The 16,995-nt window shown below is 44.9% G+C and overlaps 1 protein-coding gene across 1 annotated transcript in view; it reads right to left on the bottom strand.

Moving 5' to 3' along the window:
• Window positions 1-4,771: 4,771 nt before the first annotated feature.
• The window catches only part of RABIF (RAB interacting factor), a 33,781-nt gene continuing 21,557 nt past the window's right edge, over window positions 4,772-16,995 (bottom strand). The window contains exon 2 of the mRNA XM_069239023.1: window positions 4,772-7,074. Coding sequence (XP_069095124.1) covers window positions 6,829-7,074 — 246 coding nt within the window. The 3' untranslated portion in view covers window positions 4,772-6,828. The remainder of the gene's footprint in view (window positions 7,075-16,995) is intronic.

Below are 16,995 nucleotides of genomic sequence, written 5' to 3'. Positions count from 1 at the left end.
CGCGTTGCTGTTGCAGTTTTTCTCGAAGTGGGGAGACAGGCCGGTAGAGCTGGGGCCAAAGCAGTTGGTGTCTCCGTCTTCTCTGCAGGATTTTCAGCTCAGCAGTCCTTCTTCGTCTTAGGTTGCAGGAATCTAGTTTCCTAGGTTCTGGGGATCCCCTAAATACTGAATTTAGGGGTGTGCTTAGGTCTGGGAGGGCAGTAGCCAATGAGGGGAGGGGGGCACATCCCTATTCCTATTGGGGGAATCCTCCAAAATCAAGATGGAGGATTTCTAAAGGCAGGGGTCACCTCAGCTCAGGACACCTTAGGGGCTGTCCTGACTGGTGGGTGACTCCTCCTTGTTTTTCTCATTATCTCCCCTGGACTTGCCGCCAAAAGTGGGGGCTGTGTCCAGGGGGCGGGCATCTCCACTAGCTGGAGTGTCCTGGGGCATTGTAACACAAAGCCTGAGCCTTTGAGGCTCACTGCTAGGTGTTACAGTTCCTGCAGCGGGGAGGTGTGAAGCACCTCCACCCAGAGCAGGCTTTTGTTTCTGTCCTCAAAGAGCACAAAGGCCCTCACCACATGGGGTCAGAAACTAGTCTCTCAGCAGCAGGCTGGCACAGACCAGTCAGTCCTGCACTGAACAATTGGGTAAAATACAGGGGGCATCTCTAAAATCCCCTCTGTGTGCATTTTTTAATAAATCCAACACTGACATCAGTGTGGGTTTATTATTCTGAGAAGTTTGATACCAAACTTCCCAGTATTCAGTGTAGCCATTATGGAGCTGTGGAGTTCGTTTTTAACAGACTCCCAGACCATATACTCTTATGGCTACCCTGCACTTACAATGTCTAAGGTTTTGCTTAGACACTGTAGGGGCATAGTGCTCATGCACCTACGCCCTCACCTGTGGTATAGTGCACCCTGCCTTAGGGCTGTAAGGCCTGTTAGAGGGGTGACTTATCTATGCCACTGGCAATGTGAGGTTGGCATGGCACCCTGAGGGGAGTGCCATGTCGACTTAGTCATTTTCTCCCCACCAGCTCACACAAGCTGGCAAGCAGTGTGCCTGTGCTGAGTGAGGGGTCCCTAGGGTGGCATAAGACATGCTGCAGCCCTTAGAGACCTTCCTTGGCATCAGGGCCCTTGGTACCAGGGTACCAGTTACAAGGGACTTACCTGGGTGCCAGGGTTGTGCCAATTGTGGAGACAATGGTACATTTTAGGTGAAAAAATACTGGTGCTGGGGCCTGGTTAGCAGGGTCCCAGCACACTTCTCAGTCAAGTCAGCATCAGTATCAGGCAAAAAGTGCGGGGTAATTGCAACAGGGAGCCATTTCCTTACAGGGGGGAAATAGACGATAGAAAGGTGATCACATGTGCAGGGCAAGGATCAATTAGGCCGTTTACTTCCTCTACAGTTATTTCAGCAAACCTGAAGAAGCTATGGGCGGTGCATGATTAAGGAGAGCAGTGACACAGTAAGATTATGTCCGACTCCCAGAAGAGTAACGGGAAAGCCTGAATCGATGATACACATCCATCTGGCTGCGTAAGTTCTTTCAGCATTCTCTACAGTTGTTTAAAAAAATAATGGGATGGGAACAGGATTGAAATTAGACCGCAGTTTGACAAAGGTTAACACAGGAATAAAAGCTACACCAAAAATACTCATGGAGTCCTGCGCCCTCAGTAAGAAGTGACCTACCCCCTCTGCTCCCTGGTGGTCCTGAGGGGGCAGAGTCAGTGGCTTTTACACTAGACAACGAGGTATTGATGGCTCACAGGTGTCTATGATTGATGCACAGGGACTGCTGGAACGTCCGTGCACAATATTCTCTAGGGCGAATCCATCTCCATCTTGGGGGTAAAAGCAGGGATGGGGCCCCAGGTATGATCAGTGTAAGACGGATCCTCTCAGTAAGCGTTGAGGCCAGAAAGAAAAAGCTGGCAGCCCTACAATGCGGCGCAGAAGCGCAGCAGTGCGGGCCGGGGGGAATTCTTTTGTTGGATAAAAAGAAAGAGGTCACTCTGTTGATGTAAGTTGAGCTGTCATCTTTGACAGAAACAGAACCCCAGATGGAGTGTGGGTTGGATACACCAACCAGGCTCATCTTGGTCAAAGATTTTACTTTATGACTTAGTGCTTTAAGTTCAAATCCACCACAGGAGTACACGTCTATTGCCACCAAGGACCCCAGTGAAGGCCAACGGCAGGGGCCAGTTGCTACTGGTCAGCTGGGTACTTCCAGGAAAGGCCTCCTGCAGCTTGTTTTGTGCCCCTGTATCCACAGAAGAGGCCAGTCAACTGACCTTTGGAGTCTGCGTCTGTCTTGGGTACACAGGAGCGCAGGTCCAATCCTTCAGGGCTCTTTTTAGGTCACAGACAGCAGACCCAGTCCTCTTCTGATCTTCCGCTGGTCCAGAAAGTTTCCTGAAGTGGGTACCTGGAAGTGTCACATTTAAGCCTGGTAGTGGGTGTGAACGGTTCCTGGAAATGGCCTAACCAATGGGGTAAAATTCTTGGGACAAACCCTACCTACTTTGGGCATTTTCAAGATGGCAAAAGTCTTCAGCCACACTAAACATTGGCTCTGAGGACCTGGTGTGTGTGTGTGTGTGTGTGTGTGTGTGTGTGTGTGTGTGTACACACTATGGTAATCCTAAAGTCCTCGCATAAATTACACTAAATACAGTATGAGGAAGACACTGTACCCACAACAAACCCAGAGTCAGAAGTCTTGTAGGACAAAAGCATAGCTCTTCAGTAACAAGGCAGTGGATCCACAAGAATTGTCTTGGCATCCTGCACTACTCCCTTTCCAGTGTGCCTCATTTTTTATATGTAAACCCAGCTGACCTGTCTAGCATGATTTAACGCTGAACTGGGATTTGACATAGTAATATCAAAAGGATACCTACAGCCACCACCCTGCATATTTTGTAGAGTTCAGAGGAGTCATCTGTACTCATTTAGGTCAGCCTATTGTTTGCTCCTGGGAGGTCTTTCATACATATTTACACCTATTCAGGGCAAAATATTGTCTGGGAGAGGCTGTATAGCTAATGCAAATTAGCCTCGCCAAAACTTCAGACAGGGAAAAGGTAACTTTCTACAATTTCTTTTTTTTAACATTTATTACAAATTTGACTTTACCAATGAATTTAATTTTTAACTATTACAAATAGTGGTTTAATTATTTTTCTAGCCAGTCCCAATCCAGAGATACAGTATTAGTATTTTAATCTGTACTCTGGTTTTCTTCAAAGGAAAATTAGGCCTGCCACAGTAAAAATAGCTCCTAGGCGCTTGCCACTGTAAAGATTTGTTAACATTCAGATTTCTACAAGTTCCGATTTTAAATACCATGTATTGTGACTTGTGGGCTACAAGACCTACATATGGGTGTCTTATTCATATTTAAGAGAAAGGTTTCAGCCTATGAAAAGGGATTAATTTGAGAGGTTAAACTGCAGTTTTTATACTGCTTCAGTCAGGCTACAAAGGTAGGCCTGAACCCATGTACACAACAGGTGCTGCGTCCACTAGTGGCATTTAACTTCCAGGGCCTGTGTACAATGTGTACCATATACTAGAGACAAGTTAAATATTTCAATTTTGAGTATGCCTATTCAACCAGGTTTAAAAGGGGCACAGACAATTTACTACTGGTTAGCAAGCGTTCAGTTCACAGAGTTATAAAGCCAGCTAAAATAAAGGATCTAGCAAAAGATGGACAATCCGGAGGGACAAGATAAGGTGGATTTTCGCTTACAAAAAATGCATAGAGAACTGAAAGTCAGAGGGGATAGTCGCACCAGGTGACAGAAGAACAGGCACAATCACGCACCTGACTTTAGTGAAACCGGGCGGCGGTCAACCTTTACTAGCTATCTGGCTGTAGAGATGTCGACTGTGTTTATCACAAGCATATACAGCTGTCTTCATGAGTTGACAATAGAACTTATTGTTCTGGAATCAGGTACGCAGTTGTGAACCATCTTTGAAACGCAGAAAAGGCATTCTATTACTAATGTGGCAGAGGTAGTATGGTGCTTGGAAGTAGTAAATGAGGCTATTAGTGCTATAGAATTGCATAGCAATAATGTTGGGTATTTTTATTTTTCTAATTACTCATACGCTTCATTACTACCTTAACGTTTATTTTAATTGTGGTAACTGCTCGCATCATGTACACTAGATGATGTGTCTACTTTTAAAATAAATATTTTAAAGTAACATTCCATTTTCTAGTGATCCTTGTCTGTATTGTGCATTTACAAAAAAGGCTTTGGTGTTCCACTGACTGTACTGGTCATGACTCATGGGACTGAACTGTTACCTAAGACATATTTAATGAAAACATTGCTCAGTGGGTTGTGCATGGGTGCAGTCCAACTGGTTTTCTGATTGCCACATTTACGAGTCCTTGGTGCAGAAGGGTATGGGGGTTCAGAAATCTGCAACCCTGGAATATTCTATAGAACGTCACACTGAATTCCAGGGCTCAGCCTGTAATTTCCAGAGCCTTTTAACAGGAAGTCAGGTTCTAGATATCAGAGTGCAGCAGCCAAATTATTTGATTAGCAGTTACTGCAGGATATTCTTCACCTGCAGTTAACAGTTACAGGCATTTTTAAAAACCAGATTACCATTTGCCGCCTGGAGGCCAAATGCATCCAAACATCTACATATTTTTCCTTTCTCTGTAAACAAAGCATTTTTCTAGCTTTATGTCACTCTATGTAGAAAAGTAAACTGACGCAGACCTTTATCCAAAGAGAACATTTCCAGTTGAAAATTTATTTCAGTTGATAGGAGAGATGTTGCTACCACGTAATACGATTCAAAATATGAGAATGTTAACAAAACAGAAGTTGCCACATAATACAAGTATCCCAACCATATCCAAAAGTCTCTTCACAAAGACAATATCATGGTTGGTTTCAGAGTGGATAAAACCAATGCAGATAAAAAAAAACACAGTAATGTACTTCACTGTGACGTTCTGGGATGCTGATGGAGTATAATTTAATATTTAAAAACCTTGTTTGGAGGTGGTGGTGCACAGTTATATTTAAAATAAGGCGATAACTCAAAACTTAAATTAAATGGATGTATAAAGTAAATACAATAGTAAAAAATAGTTTTTTAGATAATCAACTTCTTGAAGACACACCAAATGAAACAGAGGCTATCTCCCCATTTGTAATATGTCTGCAACACCACCACAAAAAAGGCTTCTTGGATATTAAATCAACATTAGGAACAACCTGAGGGACCACGGGCACCTGTTCATCTGAAATAGCTAAAGAACATGAGTGTGCAAATTACAACAACACGTCTGACATGATGTTGGATCAGTAAGTGTACGGACGTTTCATTGCTACTTTACGAGATAAAAACAGTATTGCTTAATACAGCGCCATCTAGACTGGGAAACAACACTGCATGTACCACTTCTATAAAACTGAAGAATTAAGGGATAAGCCGATAAAGGCCTATTCAGAGCGCGATTTTAGGGCAGTGCTGACCTTTCTCTCCAGATACTCTCAGAAAGCACCTTGTCCAATACTGCAAACAGACTTCACTACCACACAGGGATTATATATCAAATGGATTTATCTATTCTGTATAAACTGGCTCCCAGGTTCTCAGCTTGTATGGATGTATCAAAATTAAATTAAAGGTTAAAATGGATACGTTTTTCCCACAATCCCAGGCTCACCGACATTCAGGCTGAAATAAGGCCCAGTGACACCCCAGGGAACCAAGAGTATGGGCTTACATTATTGATTAAAAAAAAAAAACATATTGCAGTAGCAGAAGTGGAAAAACCCTACTCTGGATGAACATGCGTGTTTTCCTGCCAATAGAAGACATATCTGATCGTAGCTCTGTACACTGCCTGTAATAACGCCCACAGAGGCGGCTCAGATGTTTCTGCTAAGAGCTATCCTATCTGCCTTCCAGACCACAAGTGCAAGTTCAGCCGCAGTGACTTACCGTCATCCCATCAAAAAGTGGTCATAAGAACCAAGCAGATATGCAAGAACAGCCATGGAAGCTAACCGCCAACGGCAGTGTTCCAATAACTTTCCAACCTCAAGGGTTGTAAGAGATTATTATTAGAAAGTACATCAGAGTGATATACAAGTAACAGATTGCATGGAGATGAAAACTTGCAACCCAAACAGACGTTTCCCAGTCACTGCATTTAAGCCATCCCTAGAATTACTCCATCCTTTGGGTCAATCCACCCACATTTGCTGCTCGACTCTCCACTTTTCTTTCCCTTTCTCCCATTAATATCCCAATATTCCTTACTCAACCCATCCTTTCCCTGGTACACACTATGCTCTCGCACCATCTGACGTTTTAGTTTAAATGTCTGTGTGTACATGGCAATAGCACCAGTGAAAACTATTGCAGGTGTTATTATTGGATAACTGACCCACCCTCTTTAGATCTCAATTCCTTTTGCTTCAGGAGTGATAAGTTATCCAGGGATAATTGCCCACAATGGAGTTCATTAATAAGGGAGGTAATGTGCATAGAATGTGACTACTGCAGTCTTGTAAGCTACAACAGGCCGGGGTTTACGAGTTCAGAGCTACTTAGCAAAAGGAAGTATAACTTGTTACACCAGTCCTCTCGGGTCACAAGTGATCCATCAATAAATACTGAATACAGCAATAGCCATACAAACAGCTTTACATTAGGGGTCGGAGTGAACGGTTAAGTGCAGAGACGCTCTTTCTCCATAAGTACAGTTGTCACAATGCTCATGTTTAGCACCCTCAAAGGGGTTGTGTCCCTCCTCGGTCCCGAAAGTCCTTTTTACTCATGCTTCACACGCTCCACGGCTACATAGAAGGTCTTCTTATCATCCAGGCAATGCCATCCGATTGGTCCTATTTCACAGTCTGCACAGATGAGGAATTTTATTTTCCCAACATCCTTGGTGAACCCAACATTTTCAAATGTGTACATATCATCCACCAGCCAATGATCCTCAAGAATGTCTCCATCTGGAGAACTGCCATCCCCCAGTGCAGTCTTCTTCCTCATAGATGGAAGAAATAGCTGCAAAGTAGAAAAACAATTTAAAAAGGTGAGACTTTTTCCTACTGTATATAATGATAAAACACTTAAGTTAGTCACAAGCTACACTTGCATAATAAAACGTATAGATGAACACTAGAGCGGACATTGCTTAAGGACATTTATGTGACAGGATTCAGTGACAGGCAAATGTCTCCCTGTAGGCATGCTTTATTCAACAAGCCCAATGAGTAAAATGTGGCATTGCACAGTTGGAAAAAATAAACAAGAAGCTCCCTTTTGTGCTCGAAGTGGCCCTGTGGGTTATGTTGCACTTCAAGAGAAACCCATTACTTAACGCTGGCTGAAGTACATGAAGGAATGAACCCTTGCTGAAGAAACGTGTATGTGTACATTTAGGAATGACAAAAGGCAATTTGTAGACTTGCAAAATTGGAAAGAATTAGTACATGCACTACTAATGCAGTGTTCCCAACCTTTTGACTTCTGTGTACCTCCACTTTATGAATAAAGAAAACTGGGGACCCCACTGATTATTAGAATCCGGGGACCCCACCCCCACTGAGTCATTACTGAAAGCTAGGGATCTAATCTGTTAAAATTGTTACATTTTCTAATTAGACGCGGACCCCCAGGGGTCCCCGTACCACAGGTTGGAAACCACTACACTAATGCATTCCCTTGGCACGTGGCAGCTATTCAAATGTTATGACCCAGTATTAATGTATTAGTCATGTCTGAGAAATATCTATGGCCAGGAGAAAATACTGAATGGTTCGTGCCAGATGTATGATGAAAGGATCGTGTGACTGCAAAGACTGCAATTTGCAAAATCACTTGGCCACAAAGTGTCTTGTTTTAAATGTTCAAAACTCATTTTATCAGACTGAGAAGATTTTCAAACTTTTTTAAATTAAAATTGGTATGCAATGTATCAATGGTTTGCAACTGCAATTCCAGTCACAGACCACTGAATAGTTACTGACATCTCAAAGGAGGTGGTAACTGATTCACAAAGAACTGGGAACTGTGGTGGTAGCCTCTAGAGGGGCAGGTAGTGGTCCAGGGAACCACTGCCTGCGCTCCTTGGTGTTTTCCCACATTGAATACTTACTTGTTATACCAACACCAGTTCTCCTAAGGAATTAGTGATGCTTTAGTGAAAATCCACTTGGAAATGCAAACACATGGTAGCCTACTACCCACTGCAGGGCACCATCCCTGTGTTTGTAGCCAATCACAGGGAGGTCGGAAGTTGCAAACTTGATAATTAATATTCATTAGGGAGGCTGCGACCCCTGCAGATGGTGATTTTGTGACATGACCCAATAGTACATAGGTTGCTTTGCAAATTCAGAGTCCATTTCCAAAACATTCGGTGCATAATTTGCCACTCCTTTTTGCAACTGACTCTTAGTACACCTGAACCCATCTTTTTTTATCATATACAATAGGTTAACCGAATTTGCTTTAAATTCTTTGCCTTGTGGCCAAGATGCAGTGCTTATGTTTCTCATGTTAACAATATCAAATATCTGTTTAAATTACATATATTGAGCTTGTGGTAAGTAATATGACCGTACTATGGCGTGAACCGTTATTGTCTAAAGTAAAAATTTAAAAAAATCCCATGCTCAACAGCTCAGACCTGCTATGACATGCCCGAGTTCTCAATCCTCTGCCCACCAAACCCTTCATGCTACTTCACTACACTTGTCTTTTTACACCTTTATCCCAGTCTTTGAGGCGTAAATAACCAAACTGGCCCCAAGATTAAAGCATCTAACAAATCTATAAATCACTGCCCAGTATCAGGCATGAAACAAATCTTTCAATTTTTGTCAGACATAACCACTCTGATTATCTTCTCGCTTTCAGTGGGCATTGTTTTAAGCCGATTGCTCCTAAAGAAACCAACTGCAGATATGCAAATGTAGGCCAACTTTAATTCGATCTCCAATTTACAATTCTCCAGCAAAGTTTTCTAAACAGTAATTCTAAGATGCACATCAACTTCAAGTACAAAACCAATTACTCCTGACCTTCCAATTTGATTTCGACCTGCATGAGAAACAAAATCAAACACCAGAGAGAAATTCCTCATCACACTTGATGAAGACTATAATGCAGCCTTAACCCTCTTATGTACTGGAACCTACAACATTGTTGATCACAACATATGGCTGTTGAGACAGAGTCTGGTTTGGAATATCTGGTATTACCCTTAAGTAGACCAGCGCTTTGCTGTCTAGCAGGACTCCACGAGTACACATGGATTCTTTGGAATCCTCCATTTGCAGGTCTCTGTGTGATGTGCTGCAAGGTTGTGAACTGTTCCCACTCAACTTCAACTGCTACACATGACCTCTCTCATTTATTATATCTGCACATTAAGACTGAATTGTATGCTTTTGACACACAGATCTACATTCCTCTGAATAACAAATCAAAGCATTACCACAACACGACCAAGTGTCTAGACCTCACACAACAGTTAGGATGACGAGCCATCTCTCTGCCAGGTCATTGGTAATCCACCACTTCTATGAAAGCTTTAAACTTGAGGATTATCTTTGATTTCAACCGCTCATTCAGCCCTCAAATTAACACTGCTGAAATTCTCCTTCCTCCGTAAAATCCTACCTTTCTTTCAAAGCTCTCATGAAACTGAACTTCCGGGAAGTCTTGTTTTGGGGTGAGTATAGAGCTGTAACGCGACTTACAGAGGCCTGCAAAGAACTTAAGGGAATCCAAATGCAACACCAAGATATGCCTAAACTTACAAAGAGGCCATGTGAAACCTGTTTTAAAAGCACATTATTGAACACAAATCACAGCTTAAGGTACATTGAGAAATCTCAATAAATGACTGTCCAAATACTTGCTTTTAAAAATAAAGAGATGTATAGAGTTAGAAATACAAATACATTCAAATTAATTACGACATTCAGAAGCAACAACACAATCCTCTCGAGGTCGGGGCTCTAGTATTCTAACTCGTGAATCCTTGTCCCACTCTCACCCTTGCAATGTGATATGGTTTATTCCACATTCACTGGTGGACGAATTCAGGGAATACTCACTAGCATGCCTTACTCATTAGTCTCATTTGACTCTTTAGGAAATAGTTTAAAGTGACTACTGTGCCATACAACTTCAGCAACAAGTCCCCAGGGGACCAACAGGCCTGTTTCAAGTCTTATTCGCGCCAACAGCACCAAAGCTTTCAGGGTTTCAGCAGGTGCCCCAGCTGTAGTCACTTGCAGCTCTAGTGCTGTTCGGAGAAGGCAAGCTGCTCGCAGTACACAATGCAGCACCCAGCAGGCTCTCTCTTCTGAGCGCCTCAGCAGTGATCGGAGGTGCTCCCAGCTTCTGCTGATGAAGCAAGTTTAATTTCCCTGAAAAGGGGTTTATCTCCCTGCTCCCGATCGGAGCCCAGTGATGGAGCGAAGACCTCCAGTTTCCTCTGGGTTGGTCAGGGGGAAAGTCTTAATCCGGTCGCTGCTTCAATTTTCCTAGACGACTGCTCAAGCTTTGGCAAAAACTAGTACCGGCAGCCCCACCTGGCTTCCAAGGTTGCTGCAGTACTTGTTGAGAAGCCGCAGACTTATTTGATGGGATCATCAATAACTTAGTGGCCCTTCCTAGCATATCGAGTCACAGTCAAGGCTCACACAAGTCTTGGCGTTTCCTCACACAGTCACTACTACGTTGGCCCCTCTGGCATACGGGGTAACCACAACGAGGAGGTACAGGCATAGCGCTCCCTGCACAGCACTCTTATGCATGGCTCATTTCATAGAAGGCCTTCTCCTGGCATACCGGGAAGGGTTTGTGGGGGGCAGGGGACAGTCGCACATGAGCAATGGCCGGATCTGTCCACAGTAGCCTATTCTCACCTCGAACCAGGTGTTCTCTCGGTAGGGCTCTCTGCTGGAACTCACTTCCTCCAACACTCCCCTCTTCCTCACAGGGCACAATGGTCTGGACAAGAAGGCAGGCCCTGGTGTCCAGGCTCGAGAGCAGGATGTCTTGGTTTCCCTGAGGGATGTCCCCAGACCCAGCAGGGAGGCTGGTAGCCCTTGGCTCCCAGTCCTGGTCACAGGCAGAAGTTGTGCAGAGCTTCCCCTCCTCACACAACATGACTGCCTGCTTCACAGATGACACATTTTGGGGGTCTTAAGCCTCGCCTTCTTACAGTCCATTTCCAGGCACCAAATGTAATTTAGGGTCTGGGTCTTTTAAGTTTTAGGTTGGGGTTCTGCTTCTTTTGAAGTGCAGGTTGGGGTTCTGCTTCTTTTGAAGTGCACTCTTCTTTTTTTTTTTTTTCATCTGGAAAAGCTGTCTGTCACAACAGAAGAAACTGTGAAGCTGACAGTCCCACAACACAGGTCATGGGAGTGACAAGAGTTCACACTTGAATGTCAGCCACAGTGATATATGCATCACAATATTAATCCTAGGCTCCCATCCCTACTCTTTATGATTCCTTCATCAGCCCCATCTGATTCCTAAGATGTGTCCAGCCCCCTTCCTTGTGATCTATCACTGAATCACAGAACATTTTTTGAAGTGCAGATGGGGAGTCTCTCTCTTCCTTCCTACAGTGTGGAACACCCAGCTCACAGGAATGCAGCAATACATGAATCTGTCTGTGGAGGGATTTCTCTATTACCGATGTCTTCAACAGTCAGGCCATGGCTTCCCAGAATAGTACCCACGGTACTCCAAGTAAGTACCATTGCAAGCACACTCTGCAGTCAGTATGCATACACAGCAAAAGTACTGTTCAGTACTGTCACCTCCATGTATTGTGCCACCCCCAGCACATCTAGCATACAACCACTCTGTGCACACTGCTCAGTACTATACCCTCTCTGAATTGTGCCATGGTTTGCTATTAACAAAAACAGTGGCTGTCGGCACGCAATCAGTATGCGCGCTCTGCACAACATGGCACCCTTCATGTAAGTACTTTTTGCAAGAATACCTACAGTCAGCAAATGCTTTCATTATGCACACACTGCACAGCACTGCATCTCTTATATAATGTGTTCCTCTCAGGCATACATGCACTTAGTACATGCACTAGGCATGCTTGTACTGCACCACACTGCTCCATCACTGTACTGTAACTTTCCCAGGCGCATATACTTCCGGCGCAAAGTCTATACTCCTGCACTGCGGAACACTCTACATCCAACTGATGTAGGCCAAGGGTGAGTTAAGGACACAGCAGCAGAACTTCAAAAAAAGGTGAGTGTAGGCCTTGCTCCAGTGACACAAGGTAAAAAGGGCCTGCTCATTCCTACTGTGCACTACATGGTATACTGCCATCATTACTTTTGTGCTGCTTAACCCTTGGTAGAGGTGGTAGCCTTCCACCACTATGAGGGCAGCGCTTTGGGTGCCCTCCCAGTCCAACAAGACTGCAATCTGAGACACAAGCCTAGGACATGGCACACATAAATGATCCGTATTTGCCTATAACAACAAAATTTAGCTTTCGGGATCATGGCAACAATACAGTTAGGCACGGGTACATGTATTTTACCATAAAGAGGACTTTTCTATCGCAGCACCAGCATACTTGCAAAGACTGTCCCCTTGCTACATCACGACAAGGAGCTTATAGCAGGAACTATCAGAAGTACAGACTGTCTTTCTTAGTAGTGCTGGGCCCAAAACTGTGGAATGCCCTGAACTTCAAACTGAGGGCGAAACCAAACTACTCTTTGGTTCATAAACTTCAGAAAACTAAACTTTCAAGAACGTCTTTGATTATAATTATTCAGGGATCATGATCACAGACTATCTGAAGCGAACCCACCCTGCCCAATTGGACTCCAATAGCCTGTTTGTGATCATTACTGTGCTGTATAAATTTGTACATTTATTCTGTGTTTTTGTTGTCTGAAGTTTTAAGATGACAATCAGTGTTTTACAAAACACCAAAAATAAATATTTACTTGGCAAACAGACTATTCACAACATGTTTACAGCATTCAAGCACTACAACCCTTATAAACAGAAAGGCAGCTGGAACAGAAATACTTTTTTTTTTCTTTCCTGAAGCATTCAGGCCATTGGGAACCAAACTTCTCTCTATATTCATAAAAGTTACTGGTTTCGAGAAGAGGCTTACACATACTGGAACAACTATATAACAAGGCTGACCCACCTAGACTTCACTAGTGGCCCTTCTACACTTCAAAGCTTATCAGTGGGCCTGTCATCTCCTTGACAGGAAAGCTTTCATTTCACTTAAGTCCACCACTGCATCTCTAATGCAAAAGCCTGGCATCTAGGACTAAAGAAAAATGATGTAACTAAGGCACCAACTTTACATACTTTCATGTACAGAAATACTTGTGAAACACGAAGCCTGTACAACACTCTGGAGAGGATACACAAGAATAACAGCAAGATCTACAGAAGATGATTCCAGAACGGAAGTGCCAGGCTCGCTGGGATGGTATTAATATATTATATGCCTGTGAATAAAACAGAGGCAACAATTTTACATAGGTTGCATTTGACCCCAGTAAACTGAGGAAAAATGGAACACAGTTATGTGCTGAAGGGGATGTGACCTGGCAGGGTGCATGAGGCATGTCTGGGGTACATACAACAAAGCCCAAATGTTCTTTAAAACATTATGTCACAAATTTAAAGATATCACACCAATTTGTAGCTGACTTATCAGGACACATGCAATCATGCTGAAGGCCCTGGCACAGAATATCAATTACACACTGTGCTCACTGTTCTGATTCCTTCATTACAGACCAACAGTCAACACCAAGGTCAATACTTGTATAAAATGGAAGTTCCCAGAGAAACTCTCAAAAGACTTGTGTTGGAATAAGGTTTGGCACATTGGAACATTGCAGTGATGGGGGAAATCACTAAAGGGATTAGAAATTCTCCTGCAAAGCATATTTACATTTGTTTACCTTTCACAAACTACGTAGCTGGTAAAAATGGACATAGAAAGGACACCACTCAACCGCTGAACTTTCCTTTCAGTGAGCTGATCTTCTGTAGCACCCACGTTCCTAGTGGGATTCTGTCACGGTGCTAAGTATGTTGCTCCAACCTTACAACATCTTTGTCCACACCCTGAAACATATGTGTTTCAGACATAGGCGGTAATTATGAGCTTGGCGGTCTCAGGACCACCATGTTGGCGGCGGTGAAGACCACCATATTATGGCTACGGCAGTGTTCCCAACAGAACATAGCCAAACTACCGCCAGTACCACCAGTGCAGTCAGGCTGCCACGGACAGCAGTAGGGACCACCTTTCCACCCGACACATTACGAGGCTGCACACCACCAAGGTTTCCGCTGCGGTCGCACTGCCACCAAAACCCTGGGGGAAACCAACAGAATAAAAGGAGACACTCACCTTCAGGAAGCCATACCCGTTCGCAGCCGCCAATGGAACCCGAACTGGAAGCCCTCCCACTGCTCATGCTCGCACACCGACTCCAGAACCAGCGAAGATAACAACCGTAAGTGCACACACCTAGCACACACTGGAGGGAAAGGCATCAGTGCACACACATCTGGGATGGCCTGCGGTGGCCACTAATACACCTACACTACACGGTCGCACACCCAAACTACACACAATACGGCCAACACACACATGCCATTCACACACACATTACCACAGGCTAACACAATCATACACACGGAGTCACACAACATCACAACCGCAACTACACAAACGCTTTGCCAAGCAATCACACTGCACACCTACACATGACAACACATACTGACAACACACAACACCACACAACCAATCAACACTAACACACTGCCATAGAACGTTCTATATGTCACACCACACCCACACAACGCATATGACAGAGCCATCACCACACACATGGATGCATACATAACAACCACACAAGGGTACTCAACACCACCATAACACACAATTTAGCCACACACATGAATGTACCAAACACAAACATATCCTGCACAGCAACGAAAGCAGGACTAATGGCAGGACCACACACATATATGCATCCCAGGCACAACAGCCAGCACAACCAACACACACACAAGTCACACACAAACCATAGCCCACAAACACTAAACAGCCATGTAGAAAGAAAGGCAGGACAAGTATGCTTCCATCGAATCCAACACCAGGTTGGCCCAGATGTATTAGGAAGGTGAAATGTAATCAATATAAATAACTATTTAGAATCATAAGGCCACTGGCCAGTCCAATGTTCCTCCTGCCAAATGCACAAATTACACTACACTGTGCCCCTACTTGACTCCTGACTGCAAAATGATCTACACAGGGTAGGGGCATTAAGGGGGCAGGCAGGCACCTCAGGGATTTTTTTTTTGGGGGGGGAGGGAGAAATTCAGGCTGGGGGGGGGGCCGAGTTCTTAACAGGTGAAGGGGTATGGGCACTACCAGGGGAGGACTTGGAGGTGGAAGGGCTGGACTTGGGGAGGGGTACAGAGCACTTGGGGGTTTCACGGGGTGAGAGAGGGGTAGTGAACAGGGAAAACTCAGCGAGAAAAAGTTTCTTAGATATATGGTGGCGGTCATGACAATGGTTTGGGAGTGGTTGTGAGATGTGTCTTGGTGGATGTCTTAGGTGCGTGGAATGCATGTGGGTGCTGGGTATCTGTTGGGTGGGTGAATATGGGTGTTTAGGTGTCTTGAGAGGGGGGGTTGCAGGGTGATGCTGTCGTTGATGGGTGACTGTTGTGGTGGTGTCTGCATGTATGGTACATGTGCTGCGTGTGGGGTGTCAGTGGTTGTGGTGGGCGTGGATGTGGTGACTGGGGTGGATGTCTGCGGGTCTGCTATTGTGCAGACTGTGGGTAAGATGGGACTGGTGGCTGGATACGTGAATGACGGTGTGGTGGCTACAGGTGTGTCAGTTGTAGTGTCTGAGAAGAAGGGGGTGGTGGGGGAGTCAGTGCAGGGAGTGGATGTTATGTCTGCAGGTGGGTTTTGCTCGTGTGCATGCCGGTGGTGGGCCTTATGGTGCATGTGTTTGTCTGAGCGACCCTTGTCTGTCGAGGTAGATGCATGCTTGTGTGTACAAGTAGTTGGAGGGGGGTCGGAAGACAAAGGGACACTGGCTGCCATCAAAGTGGAGGCCAGAGCCCGAAAGGATCTCTGTAAGCCAGTCATTTTACCGTGAATGCCCTCCATGAACGCATTGCTCTGTTGGAGTTGAGGTGCCAGTCCCTGGATTGCATTCACGATGGTCAACTGACCCACAGAGATGGACCTCAGGAAGTCAATATCCTCCTCACGGAGGGCAGCAGGGCTGGCAGAGGTGCCTGCAGTGAAGGAGATGCCCACCCTCCTGGGTGAGTGGGCACAGACAACTGGGCTGGGAGCTACAGGGGGTGATGGTAGTAAGGGGGGGGTGGTGGACAGAGATGGTGCTGGGGTGGTTCCCAAATGGGCCCACCACCGCCAGGGAAGGTCCACCAGAGGAGGATTCCTAAGAAGAGGTGGTAGATACGGTCTCCCCCGTGACACTCCCCTCACCCTCCGTCCCTCGCTGGTGCCAGCTTCCTGGGTCCTGTGGGCTGCTGCTTCCCCACTCACCTGTGCCCCTTCTCCTTCGCCAGACAATGCTGATGCACACAAAGAGAAAGAGGAAGGGGGAGAGACAGAGATAAGGGGAAAAGCGTCAATATATACCTCCCATAAACATGGCAAAACATGTTAATTTGTGACATTATATGTAATAGCTAGGCAATGGAAATAGCCATTACACTTCTTCTATATTATGTCTTAACACCTGTATGTCACCCCTCACGCCTACATCAATACCTAAGAAGGAAAGCACTACTGGAGCTAACCTCATGATGATACCCAAAGTGCTTTTAGCTGGCACAACATGGACACACTATCAATAGTATGCCTGGATACACATCTTACCTCTC

This window comes from Pleurodeles waltl, chromosome 6 (assembly GCF_031143425.1).
Source record: "Pleurodeles waltl isolate 20211129_DDA chromosome 6, aPleWal1.hap1.20221129, whole genome shotgun sequence".
NCBI lineage: Eukaryota > Metazoa > Chordata > Amphibia > Caudata > Salamandridae > Pleurodeles > Pleurodeles waltl.
This window is presented reverse-complemented; position numbering and strand designations above follow the sequence as displayed.